This window comes from Neopsephotus bourkii, unplaced genomic scaffold (assembly GCF_033783945.1).
Source record: "Neopsephotus bourkii isolate Nb327-2 ecotype Australia unplaced genomic scaffold, CSIRO-AGI_Nbou_v1 NB_1139, whole genome shotgun sequence".
Taxonomy (NCBI): Eukaryota; Metazoa; Chordata; class Aves; order Psittaciformes; family Psittacidae; genus Neopsephotus; species Neopsephotus bourkii.
The window spans coordinates 4,439,695-4,456,535 of NW_026901625.1; the positions used below are offsets into that span (position 1 = coordinate 4,439,695).

A 16,841-nucleotide genomic window follows, 5' to 3' on the forward strand; every position below is an offset into this window, starting at 1 on the left:
TGGCATAATGGAAACAAAGACTTGAGGATGTTTCTTCTTTTCAAAGCCAGCAGTAGAAAATATTAACTACTGATGTCAACTGTTTGTCCTGATGTCGCACACCTTGTTTAATATGGTTAACCTGGACAACTTATTCCAATAACAGTCTTAAAAGACATAGAGAAAGTTGCAAAGAAACTTTAAAGCAGCCCTTTCTTTAGATCTGTTAGGTCTACCTTGCATCCATATTTCTAAATATTACCTTAGTGTGCCATGTGGGTACACATTTTTGCAGGTATACTTTGAGCAACCTGCTCTAGTGAAAGGTGTCCCTGCCCGTGACAAGGGTTTTGGGATTAGATGAGTTTTTAGGTCCCTTCCAACCCAAACAAGTCTGGGATTCTATGATATGGGACAAGATAATGAAACTAAAGACTTAAAGCTGCAATCTGGAGGCAAAACAAGCGGGCCATAACTTGTGTTTTTCTCTACAGGGGTCTCCAGACCCAGTGGTGACCTGGTTGAAGGATGGGCGTCCTCTTCCAAACCAGGCTACAATAAAAACCAAAGATGATACCACGCAGCTGCTGATTGGAGCAGCTGAGTTCACTGACAGCGGCACCTACACTGTTGAGCTCCAGAATGGGTTAGGGAAAAGAGAAACATTCAGCTTTCAAGTTCAAGTTACAGGTGACTACCAGATATCCATGCAGATTTACTGCAGACAGGCCACGGAGCTGATCGTGGTGAGCACTGGTGCAATTCAGTGCGGTTTTCCATGAGATTGGGTGATGTCTGCAGGACAGAGCAGTCTACTGGTTAACATGACACCTGGTTTCCCAAGTGGCTTTGCTTAAATAGGGGAGTGCAAAACACAGGAGAGCAGATCATACCCTTTGTAACAGTCTACGGTTAGGCAGCAGCAGGCTGTAGGACATTTAGTCATAGCTACTACATCTCTATATGCTGTCTCCCCAGGAGATGAAAACATTCAGCTGTACCACCCTCATCTCCTCCCTATAAGAAGGGAAGAGCCGAGTAATGCAGATGTGTCAGAAGTGCAGTTAATAGCTAATGAGTTGGTGTGAATGGGGAAGGAATCAAATCTTGTCCCTTCTAATGACCAGGCTGTTTACTCAGCCCCCAGAACTAGAATATACTCCAAGTTTTTAGGGTTCTGTACTGTGCCACTTTCCCTACATCTTTGATACTATTTGCCTTTATCTGACAGATATCCCGCAATCACCTGGACCTATTCAACTGCACGAGAATGTGCCAAACACAGTGACAGTAACCTGGGAGCCATCAGCATCTGAGAAATGGGAGAGAGATCTCTACTACACAGTCCTGAAACGTGAATCACAGAAGGGTACATGGCGTGTGGTGGGCGACCTGATCTACACCAACAAGTTCACATTCACCCGCTTGATCCCAGGCCGGGACTACTACTTTAGAGTTGTGGCAAAGAACAACTTGGGAACCAGTGGTCCATCTGAAACTGTGCAGCCTTGGCGAATCCGGAAGCCAAAGGGTAAATCAGCTTTTACAGGTGTTTGTGTGTGCTGTCCTGCTTTGCTTCTTGTATTGTTTCTAACACACCATCCTGAAATGGGGGTGGTCGCCTGGGAATGTTTAGTTGCCTAGAGAATGCACAGGGACACCCTAAGACCTTCCAGTGGGGCAGGGAAGGAAGTGTCATGACTGAAAGTCAGTCCTTTAACCACTGCCTTCTCTTGCTATGGAGCAGTATCTGAGCTGTGTTTTTATACTGCTTGGTGTCATTTACAGCCGAGTTTCACATCAAACCCCAGAAGTACAAGGGAGTTAATCAAAACCAGCCCCCGAGGTTCCTTGTCCCGTTGAAGCCTCATGTGGTGACCACTGGCAGCGAGTGCCGCATGAGCTGTGCAGTTGGAGGCCATCCAGCTCCAAAGATCAGGTGGTACAAGGACAGTAGAGACCTCTCCAATGATCCCACCTATTATTGCACAAACGACTTTGGAGTCTGCTCCCTGGTTGTCCTGGGTGTCACGAAACAGGATGAAGGAGAATATATGGTAGAAGCCACCAACGCATCGGGCCGTGCATTCAGCAAAGCCTTCCTCACTATTAAAGGTAACAACAATCTTTAATGCTCCTCTTCCTGCATGTCAAGATACATCACTGCTGTTAAGATGCCTTAAAACTGTAGCCATGCAGCTTTATTTCCTGGCAAGAGCAATCTCCAATAGGGCAGTGGATATTTGGACTGCTTCATTGAATTTTTAATTATCTTACTAGTCATCAACTATGAAATGAAATAGAAATGAAGAGGCAGGCATGAGAAAAGCCTCTGATTCCTACATGATCCAGGAATTTTGTTTTTCTTTTAGAAAGAAATATCCCACCTTCATTTGTTAAGATAATGTCGGAGGTTTCTATAGTGCAGGAGCTGCAGAGCAGGAGGCCCTGCAAGATGTGCAAGGTTGGGTGAAGCAGTGAGGAAAGAGCTGGTGTGTTATGTGGCCAAAGGGAATGAGAAAGGATGAAAGAGAGGGATGAGGTGTAAGTTAAATAGGGCCATCCTGATGTGAGTAGAGAATTAGTGTGTTTGACTGAGGGTAGGACTGATCATAGAATCACAGAATAGTTAGGGTTGGAAAAGACCTGAAGATCATCCAGTTCCAACCCCCCTGCCATAAGCAGGGACACCTCACACTAAACCATGGCACCCAAGGCTCTGTGCAACCTGGCCTTGAACACTGACAGGGATGGAGCATTCACAGCTTCCCTGGGCAACCCATTCCAGTGCCTCACCACCCTCACAGGAAAGAACTTCCTGCTTAGATTCAATCTAAACTTCCCCTATTTGAATTTGAACCCATTACCCCTTGTCCTATCACTGCAGTCCCTATTGAAGAGTCCCTCCCCAGCATCCTTATAGGCCTATAAAGGCCCCCTTCAGACACTGGAAGCTGCTCTGAGGTCTCCACGCAGCTTCTCTTCCCCAGGCTGAACAGCCCCAACTTTCTCAGCCTATCTCCATACAGGAGGTGCTCCAGCCCCTGATCATCCTCGTGGCCTCCTCTGGACTTGTTCCAACAGTTCCATGTCCTTTTTATGTTGAGGACACCAGAACTGTACACAATACTCCAAGTGAGGATGGTGTTCTTGTAGCTGTTCTTGCTGCTGATGGTGGATTATATTTATAGATATACACTGCTGGTGATTTTACTCAGTTCATTTTGAAATATCATTTACTTTGAGCCAAATATTTTCCTTTAAATGCAATTCAGAATACCTTGATGGGATTATATGAGTGGAGAAATGGGTCAGTTCAATCCCTATAATCCTTTTGCAGACATCTCCCTTATTGCAATATTGAGCTACTTCTCTCTTCCTCTTCTTTTCAGACTCCACCCTGTAGCATGACCTTCCTGAGAACATCCCTCCACTGCTGTGTAAATATGAAGGGTTTCATTGAGAACTGGTCTACACAAAGGCTATGTATTTGCAGATTATAGCCCAAGTGCTTTCATTTTCAGATCCAGTAGTTGCGTTTGGAACACGATGCTGCATCGTAGCCAAAATTGGGGGGAAAAAGCATTAAAAGAATTGTATCTCTTTGTAATGATCATGGCTTTCCACTAGACCTTTAAAGCACAATTAGAAGCTTCAGGAGCACAGAAGATGAGAGGAGAAATGATTGGCCAAAATGAAACTTTCCATGGAGAACAAAGGTGGGAGAGATCATTCTACCACCCCACTCACCTGCTGGCAGGCTGCAGCAAGAGTATTTCTTGACACCAAAGATCAATGAAGCCTTTTAGTGAGTGATTTTCTAACCCAAAGCAATCATATCAGATTCCATGTAGTTCTCATCAGGTTTCCTAATTGTGTTCTGCATTTATTCTACCTCCAGTAGCAGCCAAGTGTTTTATTTTCCTTAGCCTCTAAGCTGAAACCAGGATCTGCCTGCTAGTTTTATCTGAGCTATAAAGGGATGCATTCTCAGATTGGCCAACATGGGGTAGTGCTACTCCCAGTGAAAATTCATTGATGGGAATGACTGGAAATCTAGAACCAATTGTATTAGTGTGCACATCAACGCTGTACTTAGAAAATCTACTAGAGCAAGTGCTGCAAACCAGGATGTTCTGTCCTAAACCATCACCTTTGAAACAGAACTGCCCCTACCTCATGTCCTTGCTGGAATGTTTTTGCCTAATGCAAAAAGAGGTTCAGAATCTCTCATGTTTGACCAGAAAGATGAGGTACCACCAGAGATCTTCTGCCATGGCTGGGGAATTCCATCACTGAGTGGAGGAGACTGGAAAGCACAGATGTTATGAGGTGTGCATGCTATGAGCCTTAGCACCAAAGGTACTTTGACAGCATCTAGACAACAGGAGAGTGTAGATCAAAGACTCAAAGGCACTGGATCCTCAGACCCAGTCAAACATTTATGTGGGGCTGAAATGTTCTTTCTGCTGCTATTTTGTACAATGTTGTAGACAAAGCAACAGTAGATTATGAAATTAAACCATAATTCAGGCAAATCCATCATGAGTAAGTTTTTATTTTGGAGAAGGAAGTGCAGCCAATTCCCGACTGGAATCCCTGTTAACCATGTAATGGCTGTGGAAGCTCACCCCTCACCCTGCGTTGTGTGTGTAGGCTCCTGTTTCACCTTGGGAGAACAGAAGAACAGCTACAAGGCTTTTACAAGTTTGGTTCTTGCTCATCTGTGGGGTGGCAGAGTGGTGCAGGCTCTCCTCGTGCTAACTAGGCTCAAAAGGATATAAGCATGTGCACGGTGGCATGAGGCAGCACTTACTGATGAGGATGTACCCATAGCAATTGATCTCATGCCTCCTTCCTTGAAGCTATCGCTGCCAGTTGCTATATACATTCATGTGGCATGCTAACCTTCAGCAAGGATCAGTTTATTCACAGTGTGATAACCCAGGGCTGCTCTCCACTGAGCATCGTCTTCCATTGGGGCCCAGCTTCTGCCCTTGCTCCTCCCTTGGCTGCTCAGCTGGTCCCATCCCTTCATCTCCAGGGAGTGGTGCTGTAGGACTGCAGAGCCTTCCAGGCCTCCCCAGGCTTCTACAGAGCAGGAGCTCTGTGTTTCCAGCTCCTTCAGAGGCCTGTGAAGCTTTAGATCTCCCGTGAAACTCCATTTAAGAGCTGCCACTGGCAATGTCTTACCTTGAGTTAAAGGCCTAAACACTTCTTTCCTGGGTTATGAGGTTATGGCAGGAGTACGCTCAAGGGAGCATCACCTTCAGATCATTGAGGGGGATGCCCTTCTGTGTGCTCGTGCAGCTTAGATCCAAACATCATCCAATACCTAAAGGGGGCTGACAAGAACTCTGGAGAGGGATGAGGGCATTTGGGATCATCACCTCTGCTTCCAAAGCCTGTCTCAAAACTCCCTTTGCTCCTGAGCAGACACAGTGCATCTGGGCTGGAGATGCAGACCAGGAGGTGGCTGCTGCTGGAGTCCCAAAGGTGGGTAAGGAAGCCACTTACACCCCATGCAGAGGGGTTTGCAGAATGCACCAAGGCAGGAATCCAACCTGCATGGAAGCACACAGCCGTGGTACCCTGGTGCATGTCCTGCTGCATTCCCTCTATTCCGTGATGGTGTGGCTGGAGGATGGAGGTCTGGGAGCAGAGCATGGGTGCGCACAAGCCACTGTGGTCACCAGCACAGGGCAATGTTATGTGGTGGGGCAGAATGAGGCCGTGGCTTTCCTAAGGTCCAGCTTCGTGTCCTGCTCTGGATGGGAGAACTGCCCTGGCCTGCATTGTCTTCCATGGCTTCCTTTTCTCAACATCAGGTAAGACTTTTGTCCTTTTATGCTGTTTCCCATTCCCCATGGGAGCTGTCAGCCTGGCAGCAAGTGTGTTCTGAACCGGCAGAGTGGAGTGTGAAGGGGCTGATGCCTGAATTCCCTGCCTAATCTTACTTCTGGACCTGGTACCATGGCAGACAAAACCAAACCATTGCAGCAGGGATGGGGTTGGTTGTTCACTGCTGAAGTCAGTGAGGTGAACACAGTGTGGACAGGACCCTATGTGATGGAGCTCACTGTTCAAGTCTCATTTTAAGGCAGGACGCAGCAGCACCAGCTCAGTGGAGGTGATGCTGTGTGTGCTCAGTGGCTCTGAGATCAGCCTCAGGAAGCACCTTAACTCACAGAAAAGAGCCTGTTAAGCCCTAAGGAGCTGGGGTGTGGGTGATGGGGAAACCATCACAGCATTAGTGCAGCTCACCTGCTATTCCTGCTGTAAATAGGGATTTAAGAGGCCTCCAGGTTTAGTCCGTTCCCTCCACCCAGCCCTGTCACTGGGTGGCTGCTGTGATCCTCCAGGGGGTCAGAGCTATTGGAGAGCTCACCCACAAGGGACAGTGCTGAGATGAAATGGGAGTGAACCCCCCCCAGAGGAGCACACTGCAATGTGCTTGTGCTGACTGCTTCCCTCAGCCTTGCTGGTGACACTGGCTCCTCCTCACCTTATCCTTCTCCAGCAGCTGCAGATCTGCACATCAGACCCAGAGGCACTGACCTATGGAGTTCTGATACCCTGCAGGTGGCATCTCCTTGCTCACTCTCTGACCTGGTCCAAACCTCTGGGCTGGGCATCGCCGTTCCCTTTAGGGTGGCCTTGGAGCAGCCGGATCTTCTGCAGGGGCAGCTCTTTGTGTTCATGTGCAGCTTCCTGCCCTCTGCACTGACCCTTGGGTGGGATGGTGGCTGCCTCCCCCTTGCCTGCTGTAACCGCTTAGCGCCGGGCAAGCAAACCCAGGTTTCTCTGCCCTCTTTCCCCTCCTGTCCCTCACCCACCATTCCCAGCACATCCCCAGCTTTCCACATCCCTGATGTAAGGCTGGCAGCAGGCTGAGGTTGTTTTGCCTCCTCCAGCCGCCTGCATTGCCTCTGCCTCCACCCGGCCCTTGGCTCTTCTGCCTTGGTGTGGCACGTAGTGGCCTTTGTTCTCACCCGTTGCATGGCGAGCAGATGAAAGCCGACCATGAAGCATAATTTATAGCTAGCTTGAAACACAGTTTTGGCAGGGCAAAGCACGCCAAAAGATGTAGCAATGCCTGAGGAGCTGCGCTCATAGTGCTTATCAAATGATGCTTGAAAGGCTCCGTAATGCAAGAGGAGGGTTGAGTTGCTCAATATTAGCAGAGGATAAACTGCCTCTATTACAGGGACACGTGTTTGGGAGCAAGGCGCTGATAGCTGGCTTTTGGAAACTCGTCCGGCGAGGCAAATCAGAGCTTTGGGAGCCTTGGTCCAGAGGGCAGCCAGGCTACAGGAGAGGGCCCATGCATATGCGTGAACAGGGCTGCAACGCCTCTTCTGTCCACCCTTCTAGAAAACTGGCCTAGAGAGGAGCTCATTGCCTTTAATGCAATCAAATACGTGAGTAAGCTTCAAGCTGACAGCCCTGGGGTGCCTGGGCAGCAGGAGCTGGGCACCAAGGATGGGTGCTGACTGCACAGTTACCCCCAGCCACCAGGAAAGCCTGGCCATGAGTTGGTGCGTGGTGAGAGTTGGGCTGTGCAACCCTCAGACAACGCTGAGCCTTTAGGACAATCATGTTTCCTGTGTGGCACTGAGGGGGGATGCTGTTGTGATGCTGTGGAGGCCATCCCAGCAGCTCCGCTAGGGCTATTGAGCTTTAAAGGTTAGTGAGGACCTTAGAGAAACCAGAGCCATGCATCGGTCATCTCCTGTGTGTTTGTGTCCTGATACCTGTCACTGTGTGCTGTCGAGGAGGGGGGTCCAGGGAGCAGCTCCACTCCTGACCTCTTCTCCATCATTATCTCAGTCTTCAGCTTTGTTTTGAGTTATTTCATCCAGCTCCCTCCAGGACACGTGCTGGGGTTTGAGCTATAAAACCCTCACCCAACACAGAAAGACCCCTAATAATAAAATAAATAAAAAATAATAATAATAATAATAATAATAATAATGATGATGTTGTAGGCCACCACATGGGTCCAACAAGCATGATCCATAGATGCAGCGTGCTCTGAAGAGGAATGTCCCACAGCAAGGTGGCTGAGAGCTTGTCCATGCTGCCTGCCTCAGAACCAGGATTAATCCCTGTCCCTCTTTCATTATGTGATGATTCTGATCACGTTGCTGAGCAGGGAATACTGCTGGGATATCCAGCTGGGAGTCCCCTTGGCCAAGGCTTCTGTCTCCCATCCCTTGGGACAGGACGTTTTGTACTGCCCAAAGCCAAGAAGGCGTCCTAGTTGCAAACGTGCCCTCTTTTCATTCCCACAGCCAGTTCAAACGCTTTGAATTCCATTTGCTGTGCCAAGGACAAGTCGTTTCCCTTCCCAAGAAGGTTGTCCTCCTTCCAAAGTTCCTGCTGAGCAGCAGCAAGGTGCCCTTTTGTTACCCATGTGGGCAGGAAATTGCCAGCACGAGACCTCAAGTAGAATGTGGGGTAAATCTGCCTGGAAAAACTGTGTCAAACCCCATTTCTGCATAGAGAGGTCTGAATTTTACTGTATTTTGTCAAATGAACTTAAACTGGGGATTATTGAGGGCAGGTGCTACCGAATAACTACTGAAACATCCTTGGTTTTCTAGGTGAAACTTGTACAGAATGTCAGCCTGTTCTTATTGCAAGGGGAGGATGGGACGCTTTGTTCTCCAGAAGCAAGGTGAGATACTGATTTTCATCATTCCTAAGCAGTAGAGCAGTCCTTAATGCTTTAATTGGAATGAAATGATATGTGATAACCCCAGCAGTTGCAGTGTCTCTAAAGCAAAGAGGAACTGTTTTCTGGTGTCACAGAAGTGGTGAACCTCCTCTTCAGCCTCAGCATCTTCCCACTGCAGAGTACTGGCTTCGAGTTCCACAGCCATGGCAAACAGATGTGATAGACCCCAGTGGGAGCCACAGTTTTAGTGCCAGGCCGCTCATTCCTACCCTTTCATAGGGATGTTTGTAGTCCCCCAGGTGCCATGGAGGACTCTGGAGTTAAGAAGGATGATGTTTGGCTGCACAGTTGTTATCCAGCCCCAGTCTGTGCACTGAAGCTCTCCATAGGTCCATGGAGACGGTGGTCAACTTGCTTAGAACCCCACTTTTCTCTTCAGGGCCAGAGCACAGCATGAATGGGGAGGATGGAGGAGGTGGTGCCTCCATCCCAGATGATCAGAGGTTACCCAGGAGCCTTCCTCAACCACAGAAGGAAGAGCCAGGTCCTCCCCAGGGTGAGAAGGGATGAGTGACACCATGCAGAAGCTGCAGCAGGAATGATTTCAATGCATGTAAAGAACAACGTTTTTCCCATAAGAGATGTGCAGCCCTGGGGTGGGATCTTTTGTTGAGGATACTCAAAACTCAGCTGGGCAAGGACTGGAGCCACCTGAGCTGCCTCTGCAGTGAGCCATGACCATGACTCAGGACCTCTCAAGGACCATTCCACCCTAAACAGCTCTATGATATTCCCCTAGTGAAGTACAGTGACACTTACATGTATGTGGTAGCTTATTGCATCCTACAGAAGACTTGAGAAAGGGAGATGGCACTTGACAATGACATATCTCACTTGGGCTTTGGCAGCCTAGGAAATGGTAGGAGGAGCCTCCTGTTGTTCTCCTTGATTTTGTGTCATGGTCAAGACACCAGACCCCAACTGAGAGCCAAGTGCAGTTTCTGCCCCAGACCCCACCTTGGACTTGCCAGCCCCATCGTGGGGCTGCCAGGATGTGGAGTAGGACAAAGCCACTAGCCAGGAGGTAGAATAAGCTGTATGCAGCCATCTCCCTGGGCTGTGTCTTCATTTATGGTGGGCATGGGCTCATGCCCTCTTCTTCACTTCTTGTGCAGTGCATTCGTATGGTCCTGGACCTGGCAGCATCACTGCTGGAGATGGAGTCCCACACCACTGCCCTCCCTCCACCAGCCTTGGAAGCAGCAGATGGAGCTGGCAGGACCTGACTTGAATGCACTGACAAGGCACCACCCAGGTAACTCTCCTGCACCCCACAGGGCCCCTGAGATGCACTTCAGTTATCTCTGGGGTTTTCCATGACAGTGTGGGCTATTCTGCTTGGTCTGAGCATGGTTATTCCAACCCCAGCCATCCTCAGGCACTGCCTTCATTGACAACCAGCTCCCTCAGGACTTGCCAGACATAAGATGACACAGAGAGGGACGGCTCTTCAACCCCTTAAGTATCTAGAAGCAAGAGAGGCAGTGGTCAGGTCCTTGGGTGGTGACCTACAGAAATGGAGCAGGGAGATAGGTGAAACTAGGGAGAAGATGCTTACTGCAAAGGCTGTCAGGTCTTCTGAGCACGGTCAGGCAGAACTCAGTCACTTAGCAGCCTGCAGTGGGAGCACAACCATGCTGAGGGGCTGGCGCATCCTCACAAACAGCCTTGAGACCCCAGCCGGGCATGCACATGGATGTGGTGGGGGGTACCATGACACAGGCATGCGGAACAACCTCCCATGCTCGTCTCAGCAGCATTGCCCACTTTCAAGGGAAGCCTCTTGCAGCAACCCCATGTAAGTGATCCCCAAGAACAGGCTTCAGCATCACCACAGGTAAGATCCATGAGCACAAAGTGTCCCTCATTGCACCCATCTCCTCCCACATATCCTCTCCTGCAGATTAACAGCCTACACTGTGGTGCACCAGGGAAGCCCTTGGGAGAGGCCAGCCCCAGAGATCCTGAGCTGGGATCTGATGCAGCCTCCTGGGGGTCTGCAAAGGAATTTGCTATCCCAGCCTCACTCAAACCCTGTCACAAACTTTGCCCTTGAGCTGCTGGGCAAGGACCGTAGCAAGGAGAGGCTTTGCCACAGGTTCCCACATGGTGAGTCTTGGTGTGAAGCATCTCCCCCTTCACAGAGATGGGTGAAGAGACAACCACAGGCTGAGCTTGCCCTGAACTGGACGTTGCCATGGCAGAGGGTACTGGGTAGAGATGGGAGGAGGTCAGCAGCTCCTTGACCAATCTTGTGGAGGCTCCTCAAGTGAGATGGGAACACAAAGAGACTAAACTGGGTTGGATTGGCCTCTTTGATAGTCTTCTCCTGGAGGGAAAGCAGAGATCCTTCCTTCTCCATCACCATCTTCCCCTCCCAGGGCACCTCCCTGCTGCCTGCCCTTCCCAGTCGCTGCATGGTCACCCCTGGTGCTTGCTTCGAGAGTACCTGCTGACCACAGCATGTCCCTTTTTTAGCTGCTGACAACTGTGAGCAGTTCAGAGCTGCGATGCTGCTGTTCATCAAAGGTGGGACCTAGGATGTGCTGTTTGGCTCGGGATGTCTGAGTGCAGGGAAGGGCGGAAGGGACAACCTGTACCCTCAGCCTGGATAGCAGCTGAGTCTGGACCTGCTGTTGGGCACCTGCAGGTTCCCTTGCAGAGGTTGAAGTGTGATCTCCAGCCCATAGATGTCCTGCCCTGCTGTTTCCTTATGTGCATTACATGAGCCATGTCCCACAGAGGCAGGAAAAGCAGGGAACCAGGAATATGAGGCCACGGATGTCCAGTTGGCAAGGGCTTGAGCTTGTCCTGGTCTCCAGTCCCCCAGGATGGTCAGGAGTGGGGCTCAGGGTACACAAAGAAAGGCTGGGAGAGGTGGGTTGGTTCAGATTGAATTATGGAAAATTTGGAGGGGTCTTACACTCTATGCAGCGAATTAACTGGAGGATGCAGAGAAGATGGAGCCAGATCTTCAGAGGTGCATGGGGAGAGGGAAAGAGGCAGCGAGAACAAGCTGGGACATGGGAAATTCCTTTTAGATACCTGGAAGAAAAAACACACTAAGAGGGAAGTCAAACACTGGGAGAGAGGCCAGAGAGGCTGCGAGATCACCATCCAACCTCAACCGGACAAGGCCTGGAGCAACTGGACCCTGACCCGGTCCAGCAAAGCTGGCTGTGTTTGGGCAGAAGGTCAGCCTCTTCCCATCTCAATTATTCCATGTTTCTGTTAGGACACACCTTAATGATGCATTGACTTAGTTCCCAGGTACTCTATCTCCATTACGCAATGCTTTCATCTGGCTGCATGTAGCCTCGCAGCTGCTCTGTGTGAACCATCCCTCCTTACTGTCCTCACCTAAGCTCCCATCCACAGCAGGAGACTGTGAAGCCTGCCTGCTTGGTGAAGCCCATGGTCTACCCGACCTCCTCATCCTCCTACAGCACTACCTGAGTGCCACATGTGTGCGAGGAGCAGAGGGGAGGCTTTGCTCAAGAGCGACCTGACCGCGTGTCTCAGCAGGCTTCTGCATGGCTCCCCGCAGCCTGGCAGCTCCATGCTTGCTTTTGCCTGGATCCTGGTTGCCCTGTTGGGTCTGAGCTTTCCAGCAGCCCCGTTCCGATGCTGCTTTCTGGTCCCATGGAAGAAAGAGAACCTTTCATAAGAGCAGAACAAAACAAAGGCTTTGTGAATCTGAAGAGCAACGTTTCCTCATGGAGAAACCGTGCAAGGCTCAAAGGCAAATACAGGGAATTCCCAAGCACCTTTACCTCTATCCCTCCTCATCACCGCCCGCCCTGAGGACGAAGCAACCCTGGGTGCTAAAGGAACACCACAGCAGCACTCCCTGCCTCCAGATCTGGGAGCCAACTGCTCTCCCGTGGCAGATTTCACAGCAGCCCGTAGCCACTTCCAGCCGAGGAGTGCCTGACAAGTTGGAACAGCGAACCCTGCGCGGCCCGGGGAGCAGCGCTGGGCCAGCGAGCCCTTTGATTGCGATCAGCGAGCTGGCAGGCATCCCAGGAACTCGCACAAAAATGCTTTGAAGAGGGCAGATGCACAAGGTGTGTCCCGTGTGGGGCGCGGGGCCGTGAGTCACGGCATCGCCATGCGATGCACATGCACCCCAGACCGCGGCGACGGCCCCGACACCCTCACATCACTGCAGCCCTGATTTATTGTCATGTCTTCATTTCACCCCCCAATCTGTTGCCCATTGCACCCTGAATTCGGGTTTGTTGCCCTCTCCACCTTCCCCCCCACACACACACACTGCTGCCTGCGAGCTCCAGACATAGAGGCAGACAGGGAATTTGCTTCAGGCACTGGTAGATGCAAGCTCTGCTGCTGCGTTGGGGATGACACTCACCATGCCCTGCTAAGTAAGCATCCCCAGCCCATGGTACAGAGCAGTAGCAGCAGTTTGCACAGAGGTGCAATGAACTGCTTTGTTTAAATACCTTTTGCTCTTTTGGGTATGGGTTTGGAGGGTTGTGCAGAAACCAAGGACGTTTGGGTTGGAAAGAACCTTAAAGCTCCTCCAGCTCCAACCCCTTCCACTGGAGCAGCTTGCTCCAAGCCCCTGTGTCCAACCTGGCCTTGAGCACTGCCAGGGATGGGGCAGCCACAGCTTCTCTGGGCACCCTGTGCCAGCGCCTCAGCACCCTCACAGGGAAGAGCTTCTGCCTAAGAGCTCAGCTCAGTCTCCCCTTGGGCAGGTTCAAGCCATTCCCCTTGGCCTGTCCCTCCAGGCCCTTGTCCCAAGCCCCTCTCCAGGTTTCTTTCCCTTGTGCTGGACCATACAAATTCGCCCAAAGAAACTATTGTTTCTTGAAAGCCTTTGTGAGCTCCATCCCCAGCTCCGCAGCCCAGCTCAGCATTTTGGGTGAGTTATGAAACAGGGCAGATGCCGGAGCCAAATGACTGGCTGTGATAAACACTTGGCTCTCCCGTGCAGGGACAGGGTGAGGGCTGTTCCTTGCCGTAGGGGAAATGACATTACAGGTTTGCAAGAGCTGGGCACTTTGTTGTGCAGAAGCCATCTGACGCTGACAGCCTGTCATTGATTTGCGAAAACATCGCTTGGCATCGATAACAAGCTTTCAGGAGAAACAAGTAGGACAGAGCAAAACAACACCCAAGTATTGCTTTGCTGTTCCCTACCCGGGATGGAAGCACCCAGACCCATCCCCACTCTTCATCCTTCTCCATCCCGCTTGGGCATCATCTATCTGCTCATGGGCAGTACTCAGCCCTCATCCTGGCTGGTCTTGCTCTAAATGTCCAGGCTGGTTGGATGATGGAGCAGAGTGAAGGCTCTGCATCCCTTGGGTGAGCTGTCAGGAAATGCAGGGAGAAGGGACTAAAGGTAATTACCCTCTAGTTGCTCTAGTCCTGTGTCTCAATGGGCTTCTGCAGTTGGGTTTCACTGGATGAGCATCCTGAAGCATCAGAAGAAGGTGCATAATGCTCATCTTTCTGAGGAAGATGCCCCGTCCTTTCTGATACTGCTCTTATGAATACAAAACACTGCTCACAGGCCACCAGAGAAACACAAAACCTGATGAATCGACCAAAACAAAGTGCTTCCCCTCTCCTTTCAAGGAAGGACCCAGCAGGAAGGAGCCTGCTCCTCCTGGCCCTTCTCTGGGCTGTCCTAGGAGACTCAGGAAGCCTCTGCCCCCTGTGCACCCTCCCCTCTGCCTCCCTACAGTTGGGGTTTGTGCCTCTTCTGTATCAGCCTCTTGCGGGTTGGCAGGAGCTTTGTCAGCGCTTGCTGCGACCTGAAACTGGTCACACCAGCACCGAGGTGTTCAGTTCTCTGCAGACGAGTTGCTGCAGTGTGGCTTGGCAGAGGGAAAACCCTCTGCTCGGATCCAGAACCTGGCATGTCGTTTCTTGTGCAGCCACTTTGTCTTCTCTTCTGCTGGCTAAAAGTCCTTTCCTCTGTGCTACCCCAGGTTACTTGCAAAGGTTGCCCCAACTCTTTCCCTTGTGCCTGTCCTTGAAGGAAGTGTAACCCCTTTTGGGAAGAGGTCTCGCCCCCATGAACGCAGCAGGACCCTCCATGACCCCCACTTTAGGTGCTGTGCAGGTGACCCTGAAGTCCTGGGCAGGTAGAGCAAGCAAGTGGGGAGCTGGACACCCTGACCAAGGGAGGAGCATCTCGGCAGGATGGAGGCTGGAATGGGCAGTGAGGGCAGCAATGTTCCTCTGACCTATGGTGTGTTCAATGCTGACTCCTACTAAAAGGGGTGTCCCCAGGCTCTTGGCACTGGGACACCATTTTGATCCATTTTAGATGAAGGGAAATAGTAAAATACATGCTGAGTAGGCTGAGTTGGAGATCCTGCAGTTCTCCATCCACCAAAGAGCACTATTCCCTACCCAGATCTACAGTGCCTCTCCCACGAGCACCTTCCCAGTGAAAGGAATGGCGATGTCCATCGCTAACCCTCATTCCTCCCAGCCTTGCCCGGTCCCCATTGGTACCCACACACTCCCCTTGCCCTCAGTGTGCGCCGGCACAGGCTGGGGGAGGCAGATGTGGGGCGAGGGCAGCGGGAGCTGTGTGTGCCCTGCAGCGGGGAGCGGTGGGTGTGTGCAGGCAGGGCTGTATATCCAGTCTGGCAGAGGGTGTGCCTGCTCACACGCCGCGGAGCCGAGCCGGGAGCAGGAGCCCTCAGACACCCTTGGCTGGGGGACGTATGGCAAGGAGGGGTTCAGGAGATTAACCCCAGCCCTTGCTGTCGCCTTGCGTTGTGTGCGGTCCGGTGAAGTGCAGCCCCCTGTCCCCAGCCCCACGGTCTGCTCGCAGCCATGCTCCACTCTCCACTGAAAACAGCGTTGGCATATGAGTGTTTCCAAGACCAGGCCAGCTCCACGCTGGCTCTGCCCTCGGACCACAAGCTGAAAACTAAGGGCACGGGAAAACAGCGGGTCCAGGAGCAAGTGATGATGACGGTGAAGCGGCAGAAGCAAAAGTCGTCTGTGTCGTCGAGCGTGGGACACTCCAATCGAGGTAAAACCCCACCGTGCTCCAGACAGCAAAAGGGTCCTCTCTTGGGACAGAGCAGATATTATGGGTGCTTCTATGGGGTTTTGTTTGTGGGGGACAGACTGGTTCTTGTCTCTCACAGGTTATCCCGGGTAGGGGATGCTGAGGTCTTTTGCACTGGATGGAAGGGTTAGAGCTGGATGCATCGGCTCCCTCCCAGTGGAGCTCATCTCCCCGTAGTGCTGCGCTGCTCCACATCCTCGAGGCACTTGGACAGTTCAGTGTGGTGCTATTCACCATTTGCTCCCTGGCCCTAAAGGAAGATGTGCTGCACCTCTGCAGATCCTTCCTCTGCGAGTGCCCCCATGGTTGGACTCCTCCACCAGTCCCATCTCCTCCCACGGGTGGCCAAAGCCACCCACTGTGTCATGGGGCCAGGAGCTGGCCACAGCAGGGGCTCGGCTGTCTCCTGAGCGTTGGGCAGCAATGCCTGCACACAGGACACAGACCTGAGCTTGGGATTCGCCTCGGAAGCTCCCAGCGTGTCTCCCATTTGTAGGCTGAGAAGTGTGGGGGCCTCCAGGACACCCCGGTGTGAGTGCTAGGGAGGAGGTGAGTTAGGAAGAGCGATGTCCTTTAATCATAGTGGCTTGTGTTGGTTCAGTTGGAATGCTTCCATTTAGCAGATGGGTTGAAAGGGGTGCAGAGGTGCAGGCAGCCAGTCCTCCTTAATGCACTGAGTCTGTACCATAGAAGATAAGTGATCTTTGGAGTCCTGGAGCTGGGTTTCCTACAGCGATACCTTCCTCTTGGGGTGAAGGCTTGGCTGATTGTTTTCCTTGCTGTCCCTGTGTCTGGAGGAAGCTGACTGGGAGGTGAACCTCAGCTTTCCCCATCCAGGAGCTGCAAACCCAGAGGGCTGTGGCAGCCACAGTGCAAAACTTCCCGGTTCTTGGAAGTGCTTTTCCCAGCAGCTGCAGTGAGCTCACTGCCCTGGCTGAGTTCACTGGGAAGAGGGATTCCCAAGGCTCTGGGGGAGAGAAGGAGCCTGGGATTGAACCATTCAGCCACGTCTGCAGTGGGCAGCATGTAGAGGGCTGTTTGCTGGGATGCTGGGTGGGC

General features: G+C 51.6%; 2 protein-coding genes across 5 annotated transcripts in view; both read left to right on the top strand.

Moving 5' to 3' along the window:
• The window catches only part of IGFN1 (immunoglobulin like and fibronectin type III domain containing 1), a 212,574-nt gene that overhangs the window by 31,510 nt on the left and 164,223 nt on the right, over positions 1 to 16,841 (top strand). For all 4 annotated transcript variants that reach the window (XM_061363116.1, XM_061363117.1, XM_061363118.1 and 1 more), the window contains 4 exons: positions 474 to 669; positions 1,211 to 1,510; positions 1,768 to 2,094; positions 3,372 to 3,465. In XM_061363116.1, the coding sequence (XP_061219100.1) occupies positions 474 to 669; positions 1,211 to 1,510; positions 1,768 to 2,094; positions 3,372 to 3,385 (837 nt within the window). In that variant the 3' untranslated portion in view covers positions 3,386 to 3,465. The remainder of the gene's footprint in view (positions 1 to 473; positions 670 to 1,210; positions 1,511 to 1,767; positions 2,095 to 3,371; positions 3,466 to 16,841) is intronic.
• PKP1 (plakophilin 1) overlaps positions 15,321 to 16,841 on the top strand; it is a 41,024-nt gene continuing 39,503 nt past the window's right edge. Inside the window, exon 1 of the mRNA XM_061363134.1 lies at positions 15,321 to 15,743. Coding sequence (XP_061219118.1) covers positions 15,542 to 15,743 — 202 coding nt within the window. The 5' untranslated portion in view covers positions 15,321 to 15,541. The remainder of the gene's footprint in view (positions 15,744 to 16,841) is intronic.